Genomic DNA, 14,764 nt, shown 5'->3' with positions numbered 1-14,764 from the left:
AACTCGTTGCTTGGAGAAGCAACTGACCCTGTGGGAGTAGGAGGTGGATGAGCAAAGAGCTTGAGAGGGAAGATATTTAGGGAGAGAGAGTTGAAGGTATTGAGGCCCCAGGTCAGACCAGGCGTTAAAGGAGGGACCCGCTAAGGGAACTCATATTAGGGCGGTAAGGGATTACCGGCACCAGTCTCTTTACCGGTGCCTGGTATCCCTTACCGCCCTACTCGTAATGAGGCCCAGTGAGCTTCTGGGGGACGGAGGGGAAAGGAAGAATACCTCTGAGGAGTTGCAGCTGGTAGTGTGACTTCTTAGAGACGTCAGAGATGTGAGGAGAGAAGGAGAATGTGGAGTCGAAGATGACCAAAGGTTTTTAGCCTTGCAGGTGGGAGCAGGAAGAGGGCCAAGAGAGGCCGGCCAGAGAGCTGCAGGGAAGGAGGGAGCGGGTGTGCCAATGACGAGAATCTCAGTCTTGCTGGCATTAAGGCAGAGGTCGTTGGTGGCACACCACTCCTGGATAGCAGACAGACAGTCAGAGATGAGGTAAGGAGAGGAGGAGGCCCAGGGTAGCCTGAAAATGAGCTGGGTGTCTTCCGCATAGCACTGAAAGTTGGGGCAGAGAGCAGTGATGCAGTGGGAAAAGATTGCCAGGTATTGGTTGAACAGCCAGGGAGAGAGGTTAGACCCCTGGGGGACACCACAAGTAGAGAAAAATTTATCAGAGAGGAAGGACCCAAGTTGGACCTAGGAGGGTCGGTCAGAGAGGAAAGAAGTCAGCCACGCCAGAGCCCGACGAATGATAACCAGGTTATCACGGTGACGGTTGAGGAGGATGGCATGGTTGACAGTGTCAAAGGCAGAAGAGAGATCAAGCAGGATGAGGATGCAGGGGGTGTTAGCATCAAGGTTGGAGAGCAGGTTTTCACGGATGTTCAGGAGAGCAGTTTCCGTGCTTCTGGCAGCTCTGAAGCCAGACTGATGGTCATGAAGATAACTCACAGATTCAGAGTGGGGATTAAGCTGGGCGATGGCCAGTTTCTCCAGGTCCTTGCCCAGGAAGGGAGTGATGGAGATTGGGCGATAGTTAGCCAGGCACAAGGGGTCGGTGGAGGGTTTCATAAGAAAAGGGTGCACAAGGGAGTGCTTCGGGGCATGGGAAGACTCCAGTGGCAAAAGAGTGATTGCAGAAATCAGCCAGGGTAGGAGCCAGGGAGCCGATGTAGTCCTTGATAGTTTTGGAGGAACAGGGGTGAACCTGTTTCGATAAGAATTTCATAGATCGGACTTGTCTAGAAACCTTGTCTGCGAGAACAGGGGAAAGGCAGAGAAGGAGGGAGGGGAGATGGGTGCACAAGGGCCAGAGGAAGAGCAGGGAGTAGAAGGAGGGGTTGGGGGAGGAGGAGAGTGAGGACAGGATGTGCTGTGTTTTAGAGATGAAGTGAGAGGCCAGTGCCGTGCAGAGGGCCTGGGAATGGACAGGAGAGGTAGAGACTGCAGCAGGATTGGCCAGTTCCTTGCAGATTTTAAAGAGTTCAGCCGAGTTGTTGGATGCCGCAGAGACGCGGGCTTGGATATGAGCTCTCTTCTTGGTTAGGACAGAGAGCCCGTATTGCCTGTGGAGCAGGCGGCAGGCCAGTTTTTCAGAGGGTGTACATGAAGCAAGCCATTTCCTCTCGGCCATTTCCAATCATTCACACTTGACTCCACTTGACTGTGTGTTCAGCTATAAAAGGTGTGGTCAATCACAGAGATTTGAACAAGCTTGTGATTCAGTCTAGAGTGAAGCCCAGAAGTGGAGAGAGATGGTGTACAGAAATGCTGGCCCGGTGTGTGTGTGCTGCAGCGTGGTGAGGGAGCTGGGCTTCCAGGGAGCCAGAGAAGCGCTGCCTGCATTCCACAAGCTGAATCCAGCAAAGTGCTTGTTCCCTTGGGGCCAGTGCGACCCCAAGGATGTCTGAGGGACAGCTGGTGAGACCCTGACCTCAAACCCGCATTTTCCGGAGGAGCCGACTCTCAAAGTGACACTGCCCGGTGAGTTTCATGAAGCATGTAAGAGAAACTCAGCAGCGTGCGTTTAAATGAGAGTGGAGCGGGAGAAAGGCAGGAGCAGAGAAAAAGCAGCACAGAACCGGAAAGAAAGAAAAATGTGAAAGTTAAAAGTGAAAGCGAATAGGCTGAAAGTGCAGCAAGGAGACAGAAAGCGAAGGAAAGCAGTGAGAAATGCAGATCGGGGCGAAAGGCAAGAAAAAACCTATTGAAGCTGAAAGCGAGAGAAAGTGAAAAAAAGCAGCAGGTGGCCCATAGTGAGAGAGGGGCATGAGAGAAAGACAAACAAGAGTGCTTTGGGCACACAAAGGAGGGTGCAAGTGTGCACGGAACAAAACAGGGTGCAAGAATGCACAGAAAGAACAGTAAAACAGTAAAGAGGGTGCAAGTGTGCACAGAAGTAAAAACAGATCAGCAGAGTGCCAGGGCCACTTTAAAGAGGGTGCATGTGTGCACGGAAAGGAAAGCAAGCGAAAAGGGGTGCAAAGGGCACCTAAAGGAAAAAAAAACAGTAACAGAAGAACGTGAGAGAAAAGAGATGGGCAAGAGGGTCAGAGTGGTCATGCCTAGGAAAAGCAAAAAGGCTGGCATTTTTGAAAGCCTCTGATTCTACCCCACGAAAGAATAGTTTATGAATTCAAGACAGAACTGTAATGAACCATGTGTTGTGTTTAGAAGCTGGAAGAAGCCTAGAGCTTGGGGGAAGAAAGAAACCCTGAGAGGCCTGTTTAAGAAATCAAAGTACATCCCGATAAAGAACTGATTTTGTGTTTCAAAGTTGGAAGAGGCCTGAGCCTGGGGAAAGGAACCTTAAGGGGCCTAACCAAGTTAGAGACTTGTTAAGTTTGTGTTGAACTGGTGAGAGGATACAAGCGTGGGGAAGGGAACCCAGAGAAGCTTACAAAAGGAACTGTGTTATTGTTTTCTATGGTGTTTTGAAACTTGATGAAGTTGAGCTTGGGGAAGTGAACCCCAAGAGACTTAAAGACACTTAAAGTATTTGGAATAGCTGGAGGGGACCTGTGGAGAAGGTCTTGCGAATAGCTCTGTTGCTTGAACTCATTTGTGTGAGGTCGACCCAGCAGCACCTGGTGAAAAGACCACCTGAAACCAATCCTGGTTTCCATTTCTGTTAAACCACTATGTTTCTTATTATTGAAAAGACTTCCTATCACATTTTTGTATAGAGTGAGGGCAAGCATAGGTTTAGATACAGACCGACTTTTGTTTGGGACTCTTAGACAACGACAGCCATTAGAAACATCAGTTGAGGGAATGATCCATTTAGAGTTTGGACCAGTCAGGTATTACACCAATCCAGGAACCTAAGTAAATAAAGGTTTTCAAACAAACCCACTTTACTCAGTGTCTCTCTTGATACTATGCCTGTCTCACAGTATCCATTACTCTTAGTTGCTTCTTCCTCATCTCAGTACCCGAGTGGGGGCGAAAAGTGTGTATTATTCACAACTCTCAGTTATTTATTACTCATTTCAGTACTGTTAGGTACCCCAAGAGAGGAATAAGGGGGGACTGACTTACAATAACCCATGAAGGTCAGTGAACGGGTAAGCTGGTTATAACGAGATGAGAGGGATACCATGTCTTGCCTAAGGATACCCCACTCCCAAAGGACCCTCCACCCAGGTTATCCTCCCTCACTTGCCGACCCACCTGCCACCTGTATAGAGGCTCCAAGGGCATTAGGAGTGAGAATACCCTGAGGTTTCTCACAGTTCGTCTGACACCTTACGGGAAGGGTCAGAAATGCGCTATGGACACATAGGTAGAGTTTTCTCACAAGCAGCCATTTTAACAAATGAAAATGCCTATCTCTCCCTGACCTAACAAGGATTTCCCTACCTGACAAAGTAAGGCTAAAGGAAAGTAACCTAATGTCCAAATGTACCTGTCCCTCACACTGATACATACAACAAAATCATAGAGGAATTATCTGTCTATTTCAACTTCACAAAATAACATATAAATTAAAACCTAAAAGTTATAAACAAGAGTCTGTGTGACCATGGTTGGATCACATTCCTCTGGATCAATTCAGGATGTTTCAAACCAAAGTTCAATGTACAGAAAGTTCTTTTCACTAGATCAAGATATAATACAAAGTTATTTTCCTTCTATATGTCTTGTGCTTGACAAAGTGGCAGTTTTAGTACAAAAGGGCTTTTCACACTTAAAGACAAAAGCTTCCCCAACCTGCTACTTTGCTAATCAACAAGACTTTTCTCTGAAGACCATTCACTTTTCATCACATCTTATTTCCTTCTTCATGAACAATACTTTAGTCAGGATGGTTCATTCAAAAGAATATATTTTTGGCAGGATGCTTATGCAATAGTTCAGCAAAAACAGTAGTGGAATTGCCTTCCAACCACAGCCTTTTACCACATCCAGAGTACTTCAAAGTATCTTCTTCCTGGTCTACTTGCCTAGGACTAACTACTACTTGTCCCTTTCCTGGTTTACTCGCCTGCCAGGATAAAACCCCTACTACTCCAACTTGTACTTTGTGGTAAGGCTTGTTCACAACTTTCCACACTTAAATCCTCAAAGGGGAAAGATAAATCAACAACTGCTTTTTGGGTTAGTCTTTTGACTTTCAACACACTTGGCTTACATCTTGTACCACAAGTACACTGTATAAAATGACAATGATTCCTATATTGATATGGTTGCCATCAGCAATGCAGTTTACAGTTCTTCCCCCTGATCCATTTAATCAGGAGGGCTTTTCTTCTGCAGGCTTTAGCTGTTTACACACCCTATTGGCTGTTGGCAACATAGTTTACAACTTTCTCCCAAGGGGCATTTTGTTCTGTGTTTGTTATATTCAGTTTACCTTGCTGTTACTGTCAGCCTTCTTTGGCTTGGGCAATGCAGCTTATAATGTTCCCTCTCACTTTAGGCAAGTTGTATTCAATCCATTTTGTTATTGCCGCTTGATGGCTTTGGCAATGAGGGTTACAATATTCTCCCATTTGACCTCTCCTACTAGGAGATGTTCACCCAGTTTACTTGAATACGAAAGATTGGTATTCAAAATATTTACTTTCATACAGCGGTCTACTTCGGAGAGACCCGGGGTCACCTGTATCAGGCCAACTCATCGGTATGTCCTGATGTCTCCTTCTGACTCGCCGCTTCTGCTTCTGCACTCGTTGGGTATCCCTCAGTGTATTACAGCTCTAGCCAGTCTTCTGCTCCTTGCGATGGCTCTCAAAGGACTTCTCACTGCTCTGTTCGCTCACCAGTGACAATCTCACACTGGAGCGGGGTATAGGATGTAGAGAGCTTCTCTCTCCTGTGAAGTAGATGGCCTCAATACCGCTTCCCGCTGTGCGGCATCTGCATTCCACAGGGATTTCAACTTTCTACAAGTTCTCTGTACGGCGTCCCGCTGTCAGCACAGCAGCAACTGCTTCTTCCTCTGCTTCTGTTTGGCCCACACCTGAAAGGACTTAGAATGTTTAAAGGTCCCACTCAGGTGTGGGCAATTACAACAACTAGACCGCTCATTGCAACTTGGTTACTCAGGACCCCTCTTCCTCGGTTCAGTACTATGAGCAATATAGGACTCCAAGTCCATAATATTCTTATTTGTTTGAACATTATTTAATCTACTATGTTGGAGTGATTTATAGAATGTATGGTTAAGGGACGAGCTCAAAGGAAGTAATGATTTCCTCTTGGGTCCATAACACAAACACAATGCAGAATTATAACTACTAGAAATAGTAGTATTAACCCTGTGACCCCTATACACATCATTCTTAGGTCTACAAAAAGGGTTTTCATACTTAGCACCTTGGGTAAGTTTGGGGGGGAGCTTACTGTAACAGCATGCCATTAAATATTCATGCATTAGGGAAACTTCCTCCTCAGAAGAAGATGACTACCACGTCTCTTCTGTTGGAGTTAGTACATTCCCTTGACAGCCTTCTCCTCCCATGTGATCCTTCCCCCTAACACTACCCCCAGGGTTACGATCAGATAGCGGCTGCCTTTCCCTGGTCACATGGCAGGAGATGTTAGGCTGGGATTCTGTGTTGATGCTGCAGGATTCATCACAACCCCCTAGGGAAATGGGGTCGTAGTCTCCAGATTCGTCAAAGCACATAGCTACCAATATGGCACTTCATCACAGTGCTGTCAGCATACCCTGATGGGACAATAAGACCTTACTAAATCACACCAACTTACGAGTTTAAGTGTAATGTTTATTCAGGGTTTCTCAAACATTAGTCAGATCAGGTTTGGGAATGCTAGATAAGTAAAGAAAAACTAAAATAGTATATTTTGTCCTAAAAGGTTAGCCTCCTTCGCCGTCTCTAAGTCTCATTATCTCCTAGATGGGTTCACAAGTATATCAAAGTAGTTGTTGTAAAGCATTGATCAGGATAGCAATTATTTCAAAGTATTTGTATTCTCAGCCTACATAAAAGGAGTATGTTTCAAACATCTCACTGGCCTCATCCCAGTTTCACTCACAGTCTCGAGGAAGAAAAGGTTAATCGAAGAGCAAGTAACTACGCATTGGGATTTGTGGGTCTCCTGTGTAAGGATTCAGTTCTCCGGTTTCAGTCTGTCTGGGAGAGTCGCAGTCAATGTATGAAATCCACAACAGTGACTGAGTCAATATCAATATGTGGTTTCAAAGTTCTTGCCAGAATGGGTACTGCACTTGGCTTTCAGCTGTGGAGTGGCCGAGTCTGTGCCAGAGGTAGGCTGGGTTTGAGGCACCCGATGGCACTCACTGGGGCACTGACTCTCCCTTATCCCAATGATCCTGATCCTATGGGCCCTCAGCCCCCTCTTACTATACATGTCGCCCCAACTTTAACATGTAATTAGGAGTTGGACCTCCTCTGTACCACTAAGCTCTGTGAAACTCCACACCACAAGTTTATTTCTCTGCACTCATACATCCCCATAAGCGTGGGGTGTGTGTTTCCCCATCTAGACTCTTCTCTTATCCTCCGACCCAGCCCCTACTTTCACTGCTTCTTCTGGGATTTCTCAGCTCCCCTCCCTCATTTTCTCCACTTTTCTCTATCTCCTCCTTTGTTCCTCTCTGTATCACCTCCTTGTCTGATCTTATCTTTGCCCCACCTTCTGCTTCATTCTTCACCCCTCCCCCTCTCAGCTTCTTCACCTTCCCCTCTACTCCCATCATAACAACCTCCTCTTATCCTTTTTTCTTCACCCCACCTAATCTGATATTTTCTTTACCTCTGCTCCTTTTTTCACCACTCTGTTTCTTGTCTTATGTCTGCCTTCTTATCCACTACTGTTTTCTTTTCCACCTCCTCGAGAGTTTGCGTCACAACCACCACCACTGATCTTCTCTCCACCCTCTTCGCCTCTGCTCTTTTCTTCACTGCAACCTCCTATTTTCTCTTAATGATCTCCTCCTCTGCTTCTTTTTTCAAAACCTCATCTCATCTTCTCTTTACCCCCTCCTCCTCTGCTCCATTCATCACATCATTCTTATCTCCTCTCCTCACCACCTCCGCTCTTAGATCTTACCCTCTTCACCACTACCTTTGTTCCTCCTGTTGCCCCTATTCTCCTCTATGCCCCCACCGGCTATTTGCTTCAGCTGCCTCCAAGCTAGCACTAACTGCTTCTCCAAACACTGACACCTAGGCACTCTCGAGGCTTCCTTAGAGATACCAGTGTCCCCTGCTCTTGGGCCAGGTTACCTGTGAGGGTCCGCACTTGTGTATGATTCTGTGTGCTAGTCCGAGATAGGGTGTGTCTTAAGTGATTCACTGCATCAGGTGCTTTTGTATCAGGTGGATGGTTAACGCAGACCAACCACATTCTCTGGATAAAGTCCATACAAAGCCGGTCTGCCATCTTGGATTTTGGCCAATTCTCACACATGCATTTGATCGCAAAGTGCTCTACGCTAGGTGAGCGAACTTGGTGTGGCTCCGACACCAATCCAGCCATCTGTTGCTGTCAGTGTCACTGTGCCAGTAAGAGGTATTCCTGCCTGCTCTGTAATACAGGTTCCAGTATCATAATACAAAGTGCTTCTCGACACAAAGCCTGTCTTAAAGGGCCCGTGAAGCTCTTATATTTTCTACCACATGCAGTGATGCTCTGTAAATATGTCCTTAAAAGTGTCAGATGTTTAAGTAGTACACATGTGACAAGTCCCTGTCCCCAGATCTCAGTGTTGTTGGGGTGACTAGGGAACCCCCCTCCCTCTGGGCCCTGTATCACAGAGTGGGTGATGGCATCAGGCCCCTCTGGTATCTAGTAACCTCCCCACACACCCGAAGGGTCATGAAGGTGGATTATAGCTGTACACAGACACCTCCAACTGCAGCCACTCTTCTCACCACTCCAGATAAGGTCATAAACTTGGACTGGATCTTTAATTGGCTTTAGGAGGGTTTATCTTGATTGTCAATTTCTTTTGGATCTGTAGAAGTTGGTCTGAAAATGGGGGAACAACTTTTTAGATTATATATGGCATTACTACTGTCTTCTAGGATATGTCGGTACCACAATAAAGAATAAACTTTCAGGATTCCGAATTCCCATAGATCTCTACAATTCCTAATCATTTTCTTCCTAGTTCGTGTTCATGGGGCAGGGTGGGTTCTAGACAGATAGCTGTTTGTTTACTTCCAGAGTCAATCATAGCTGGAGCTTTGTAGTTCTGAGCTTTGATGGATAGTATATATTGGTCAGTGATATTCCTATCTAAGTGAAAGCTCAGGAAATTCAGATCACAAGCCCAGGTTGAATTATTTTTGCCCCAATGACGGGTTCTAAAATTCTTCTTCCCCGAAGGCACCAACAGGAAGATCACCAAATCCATACTCCTGATGCCCAAGTGGGAAGCTCCTCTAAGAGACTGTAATGATAGTACTTGTGCATAGCCCATATTGCCATAGTTTCTTCATATGTTATGTTTAGACAATGCTATGTTAGGTGACTTGTATTGCCACATACAAAGCTTCACTTTGTCAGGGTGGACTAGGTAATGGGGTTGCCTTTCTACCAGGTTTAAAAGGCTGTCTGGTTTACCCAGGGAGGCCTTTGTGGCAGATTAAATGGACTGGTAGTCGTATCATTATGCTAGGGTGAGGTAGTGCTCTTATTTGTCTATGGTGAGCTAACCCAGTCTATATCTTCCTGTTGGTAATCTATAGAAATGGTGAAGTCTTTCTCCAAGCTTGGTTTATGAAATTGTGTGACAATTGCTCTATATGCATGGGCAAAGACCCTAGAAATTGTTCCAGGAGCACACCTCAAACATTTTAGATGCATCTGAATAAGGGTAGCCATTTAATTGCCAAAACGCATAGCCGGTAATACCTACTTTTATTCACCAAGAGTTTGTACAGTAACCTTTTTGGTAGTAAGATTACTTATCTTGACCGAAATCTCAAGTAAGGCTTTCTTGTTTGCCATATAATTGGTATCTGCTGAGGAATTGGTGCTCTGATAAGCCAGGTGTAATTTCCCCCATTAACAGGGGAGCTGAGTTTTGGATTCAGATCTCTCATAGGATAGTGGCATTCTGCCCGACCCTCTAAAAGTTAAAGAAGAATGCTGGGCACTCTTGTCCTTAACATTTATTTGTAGGACAGAGGGCGGATGCAGGGATGTACCTCAGATGAGGCAATACCTTCCCTTAAATGTGTACTCACTAAATGCTGGCTTTCTTGGGATGCTGTTTGCCTATACCCCTGGAACTTCAAAGCCTACTGTGGTTGTCTTCGTCATTCCACCAAAGCTTAGTTAAGTGCTTCTATGGCAGTAGAACACCCTTCTGGCCACTCAATGGGCTGGGAATGGAGGGTATTGGCTCTCACGGTTCCTTCTTAATCAGTAACTGGACTGTTCTTACTGTGTCTCAGGATAGTGACTGGGAGTGAATAGGGTGGCTATCTAAAGCACAGCATGCTCACCTTGGGAATGAGATGATTAATTGCAACATGGGTTTGAAACTATGATTCGGCCGTATCAGTCTTTCATCATCCCTCTGGGGTCAATAAATCGAGTACCATGAGTGGGTAGTAACACTGATTAGATACTTGTTGGTGTTGGGTGTGAAGGTGGCATGAGAGGCAGGTGTGGGAAGCGCTCATCCATGTTGTGCATACTTGCCTCCTGTCTCCACTCTCCACCCCATGCAATACTGATCTGCGGAGACAGCACAGCAGGGTGACAGGAACGCATACGCAACATAAAATGATGGGTACCCATCAACAATGGCGTGCATTTCAACATGGGATTCCTAGTGACATATAAGACCAGAGCAAGGCCCCAGGTGCCTATTAGATGTCACTCAAAATAATATGGAACATATTCCCCGTGTGGATAGTTTCCCATTTCTAATTCTATTTATGCTTGTGTCTTGATCTGGATACGCTGTTTGAAGACCTCCGAGCAGTGTGATGACACATGTCATATTGACAAGGCGCCCTTACAAAGTCCCTCAGAGACTACTTTTTCATACCTGTGTTTTTATTTCACACCCTGATGCAGTCTGGGATGTGTAGTTGTTATTACCTCTAGTTGAACCAATTTAACTGAAGCACCCGAGACAAATGATTGGCAAAAGGAAAGCAAAGGACTGGAAAAGGTGGTTCGCTGGTGACATGACGGTATTTGCCCTTTTGAAGAGTTGTATAAACAAGAGTGTGATCAAATCATGCACACCCGGTCATGCCTAGTGCATCTTAAGCACAGCAAACAAGAAATGTTAAATAATTATAGGTTGGAACTACAGTATTGTGTTCCTTTCATCGTGGCTTCTGGAGGGGTGATGATTTTGCAAAAATAAGTTCTTCATAGATTGTGGGGTCTTGAGAGTTCCTTGCAGGGGTCCAACGACCCTAAAGTTCACCCCTTCCTCCAAGGTAGAACCTTAAAAACAAGAAGTTGGCATCACCGAACTGAGCACCATGGGCAGCTAAGGAGTGCATGGTGTGCTTGTGCCATCTCACTAAAGGCTGAAAGGCTGATCTCAGAGTTCTTTTTGTCCACCTCGATAATGCTCACTTTGACATCCAATGGTTCCCATTCAATTTCTAACCCACCACACACAGTGCACTCTGGTCTCTCTGCAGCAGGAGCAACAATCCAATGAACTAACTTGACACCTTGTTTTTTCCTGTACAAGTTGAGACAGAGAGGACTGTTGCAAATGCCAGCCAAACCTAGAAACTATGAGTGTTTAGCCCAGAATATCCTGGATTAAGGTTTAAGGGCGGATGCAGTTTTCTCAAGGTATTTCACAATTTCTACCCACTGTATCCGGCTGTCTTCCGTCAATTTATCTATGGAGAGTTTTAAGTTTATTCGATTATATGTGTGTGAGGGAGTGAGTGGGAGTGTGTGTGTGTGTGTGTGTGCGCATATGCTGTTAGGCAACACAGCAATGAAAGCAGAATGTCTGCCATTTACTGATCACAGAGTGTGTCCTCATGATCTGGGGACAGGTTCAATGTCATTTTCAATTGTGGGTTTGCCTGAGAATGGGCTCCTTGAGATGGATTGGATTTTTCAACTATCCCAGAAAACCCTACCCTAATTTTCGAGAAGATAAATGTGAGCACTACACAGGTCACACACACTGCAATAACCGGCAAGTGTTGGGCTGCAAGTTACCAGCTTTCGTGGGATATGCCATCTTTCCTCCATCTACCTAAAAAGTGAATAACCTAGGATATCGCTATGTCATCAATGAATCCCAGTGTCAGCAAATCTCTTCCGTGGTGAGGCCAGCACTCCCCATTCTAAAATGAATTAATCTTTTATAAGGCGCTTAATACCGAAGACCAGTCTCTAAGCGCAGAACTGGGATTCAAACCTGTGTTTCTCTGCATTGTCTTGCTTCCAAGACAAGCACATTTCCCCTGAGCTATCCTCCCAGCAAAGAAGTGCTCCATGCTCCTACACCCTACAGAGGATACCTCTACATACACCCAGCAGAGATGAAAATGTCATATATTGTTCTTTTGTGACTTTTTGTAATTTGAAAACACACACAGTTTGCAAACACTATACTAATAATATGGGGGTTTATTTAGCCATTCCCAACAGACTCCTCCAGCTTCTAAGCGTTGCATAAATACCTGCTATTGCCCCATTTAATGATCCTCAATTTTTCAACCTCAGAAGGATGAAGGGCTGAGTCTGTGATTTCAACTTGCAAAGTGGAGTTTCCCCCTCGTGTCCGAGGTGAGCATGGTCACATCTTAAAGTGTGTGTGAGTGGGGTGAAGGACTGAGGAGACGGAATGAGGTGTGGAATGAGGAATGAAGAAGACTGATGAGTGAGGCATCAGATGGACAAATGAAGAGTAAGGCACAGGAGTGAGTGGGGGAAATGGGGCTGTCCTAAAATGAATGCTGTACCTGTGCAGGGGTGGATTGGCAACTAAAAGAGGCCCTGGAAATAGTTACTGGGGACCAAAAGAGGCCCAGGAAAAGAGGCCCTGGAAATAATGTTCAAAGTGGCCCTATATGACACATGTTCAGCAAGCCCGATGCTTTTCCTATGAGAAAATGTGGAAATACCACAGAGAAGAGGCCCAGGGTGAAGAGGCCCACTGGGAAATCTCCAGAGTTCCCTATAGGTCAGTCCTCAGTAACACACCTAAATTAACTCACCAACAATGGTCACCATTGAAATTCATTACATGATTTTTTCAAAAAGGAGCTAATTCAATTGAAATAAAGTTTGGAAGGGGCGTCTACCCAAGGATGCAGGAGGCTCCTGTTTGAATTAACTATATGTTTTAATGGAGCTCAAATAGATTAATATAATATGTTAACTATGAGGGGAAGAAAAGACAAATGCTATTTTACCTAGAACATCTCAGCACACACACCTGATCATTTTTCCAACCTTGGGAAGAGGTTTTGTTTCCCTTACCACCTGTGTGCGCCAGAGACTGGCAACTGCCCAATCACTGTAGCTTACATTTCAAGACGTGCAGAACAAATGTTGCAGATCAAAGCAGGATCAACCAACCCATGTCCACGAGTTACACATTTCAAAGAATGAAAAGGTTTATTTGGCTATGCTCAACAAAACAATGGCTAGCGTTTTAAATAGTGTCCAATAGTGTTGCCTCTGCCAGCCAGTCCTTTGGGCCATTGCCTCCTGTCAGTGTCCATAAGTCTCTTGCCTTACACCTCAGTGTCCATCAGTCTCTTGCTGTGGTCTGTACTTTCTTCTCATTGTCCCTCTCTTACTCTGGCCCCTTTCCTCTCTTTGCCCCCCCAGCCTGGCTGTGGTTTGTACTTCCCTCCTCTTGCTCTTCGGTTTTGGTGTTATCATTTTACTCCCCGTGCCCTTCCGTCTTGCTTTGGTCTGTAGTTTCCTCTCCTGGCTCCTTAGTCTTGGCTCCCAGTTGTGCTTTTAAAGTGTTGCGTTGCCTCTTGGCCATCGGTCCTGCTGGTGTCCCTGTGTTCCTCGCCTTGGCTCTTGCTTTGGTCTGTACTTTCATCTCCTTGCCCATCAATTTTGCTCTGGTCTTTATTTGGCTGCCATTTGCTCTCCTCTCGAGACCTGGCGGTTACAGCTGTCACAGGGCACAGTTGGATTGGCACATCCCATTCTGTCTTGGATGCCAGCGCCTGCCGTGGAGCTTCGATGCGCAATTGTTCCTCACCAGACAGCGAGCAGGTCAGGCGCTCCAGGTTTACGTCCTCGGGCAGCTCTGCTTCCCGCCGGAAGAGCTCGTACTTGTAGAAGGTGCCATGTCCATCGTCGCTCTTGGTCTCCTTGGTGCCCGTCATCATCAGCTTCCTACCAACCAGTTTCACCGTCAGTTCATCGGCGGAGAAGCCCGCAACATCCAGGCAGAGGGTAAAGGGCTCGCCAGACCTTCCGGTGTGTCTGCAGCCCGATACACTATCAATGGGCGCTCCGCCCAGGGCCTTGCTGGGAATGTTCACTTCCTGCAGCATCTGTCGATGGAACTGGTCCATCCAGTCCATCGTCCTCGCCATCTCCTTCATCATTTGGAGCATGTCTCGCTCCGCCCATGCGCAAATGGCCCGAGGGGTGGGCCAGAGGGTGCGCATGGGCTCCAAGAAGGGCAACAGGGAACCGGAGGGAGGCTGGGCGTGCAGGCGTGGGCACAGCATTGCCAGGGACAGGGCGGCTTTCTGAGGGGAGAGAAGTTCCTTACGGCCTCTGCAGAGCTAGGTAACGCAGGCTGCGATTCTTCGACACCCTCGCTCGCAACTACATATATAGCGTCCGGCCAGGTATTCTGGGCCCTTCTGTAATCATCTCCCCCTGACACAGCCACGCACACAGAGAACATGGGACATTTCCCAACCATGCGAGGAATGAGCGTGACACACTAAGAACTAAAATAGAAGCGGCCCAATGGTGTCGGCGCGCACACACAGTGCAAGTGTGGGCCAAGTGCCCTGGAGGATGAGGCGTGCGCGCGAGGGGATGCCTCGCCCCATTCCAGAAAATCATTAATACAGTCGCCATGACTATTGCCAAGAAAAACAAAATGATGGTGCAAAGAAATTAATTATAGAAATGACCACGGCGCTGGCTCAGACTTTCGTTGTTCAACAGTCGATCAATGGAGAACTAATAAAACGGATGCTAAAGTAATGGGCAATTTCACCGTTTCTGGAGGGCTTTGTTTTATGATAAGGACATTCTAAATATAAACATACAAGGAGTTCAGCAGAAGCCTACCAGG

General features: G+C 46.3%; 1 protein-coding gene across 1 annotated transcript; it reads right to left on the bottom strand.

The window, feature by feature from the left end:
• Nucleotides 1-13,082: 13,082 nt before the first annotated feature.
• Nucleotides 13,083-14,275, bottom strand: LOC138521550 (heat shock protein beta-11-like). Its single transcript, XM_069634475.1, has one exon. The coding sequence runs from the start codon at nt 14,181-14,183 to the stop codon at nt 13,428-13,430; it is 756 nt and encodes a 251-aa protein (XP_069490576.1). The 5' UTR covers nt 14,184-14,275; the 3' UTR covers nt 13,083-13,427.
• Between the last annotated feature and the right edge of the window lie 489 nt (nt 14,276-14,764).

Source organism: Ambystoma mexicanum, chromosome 13, assembly GCF_040938575.1.
Source record: "Ambystoma mexicanum isolate Mex_15411 chromosome 13, UKY_AmexF1_1, whole genome shotgun sequence".
In the NCBI taxonomy this organism is placed as follows: Eukaryota; Metazoa; Chordata; class Amphibia; order Caudata; family Ambystomatidae; genus Ambystoma; species Ambystoma mexicanum.
This window is presented reverse-complemented; position numbering and strand designations above follow the sequence as displayed.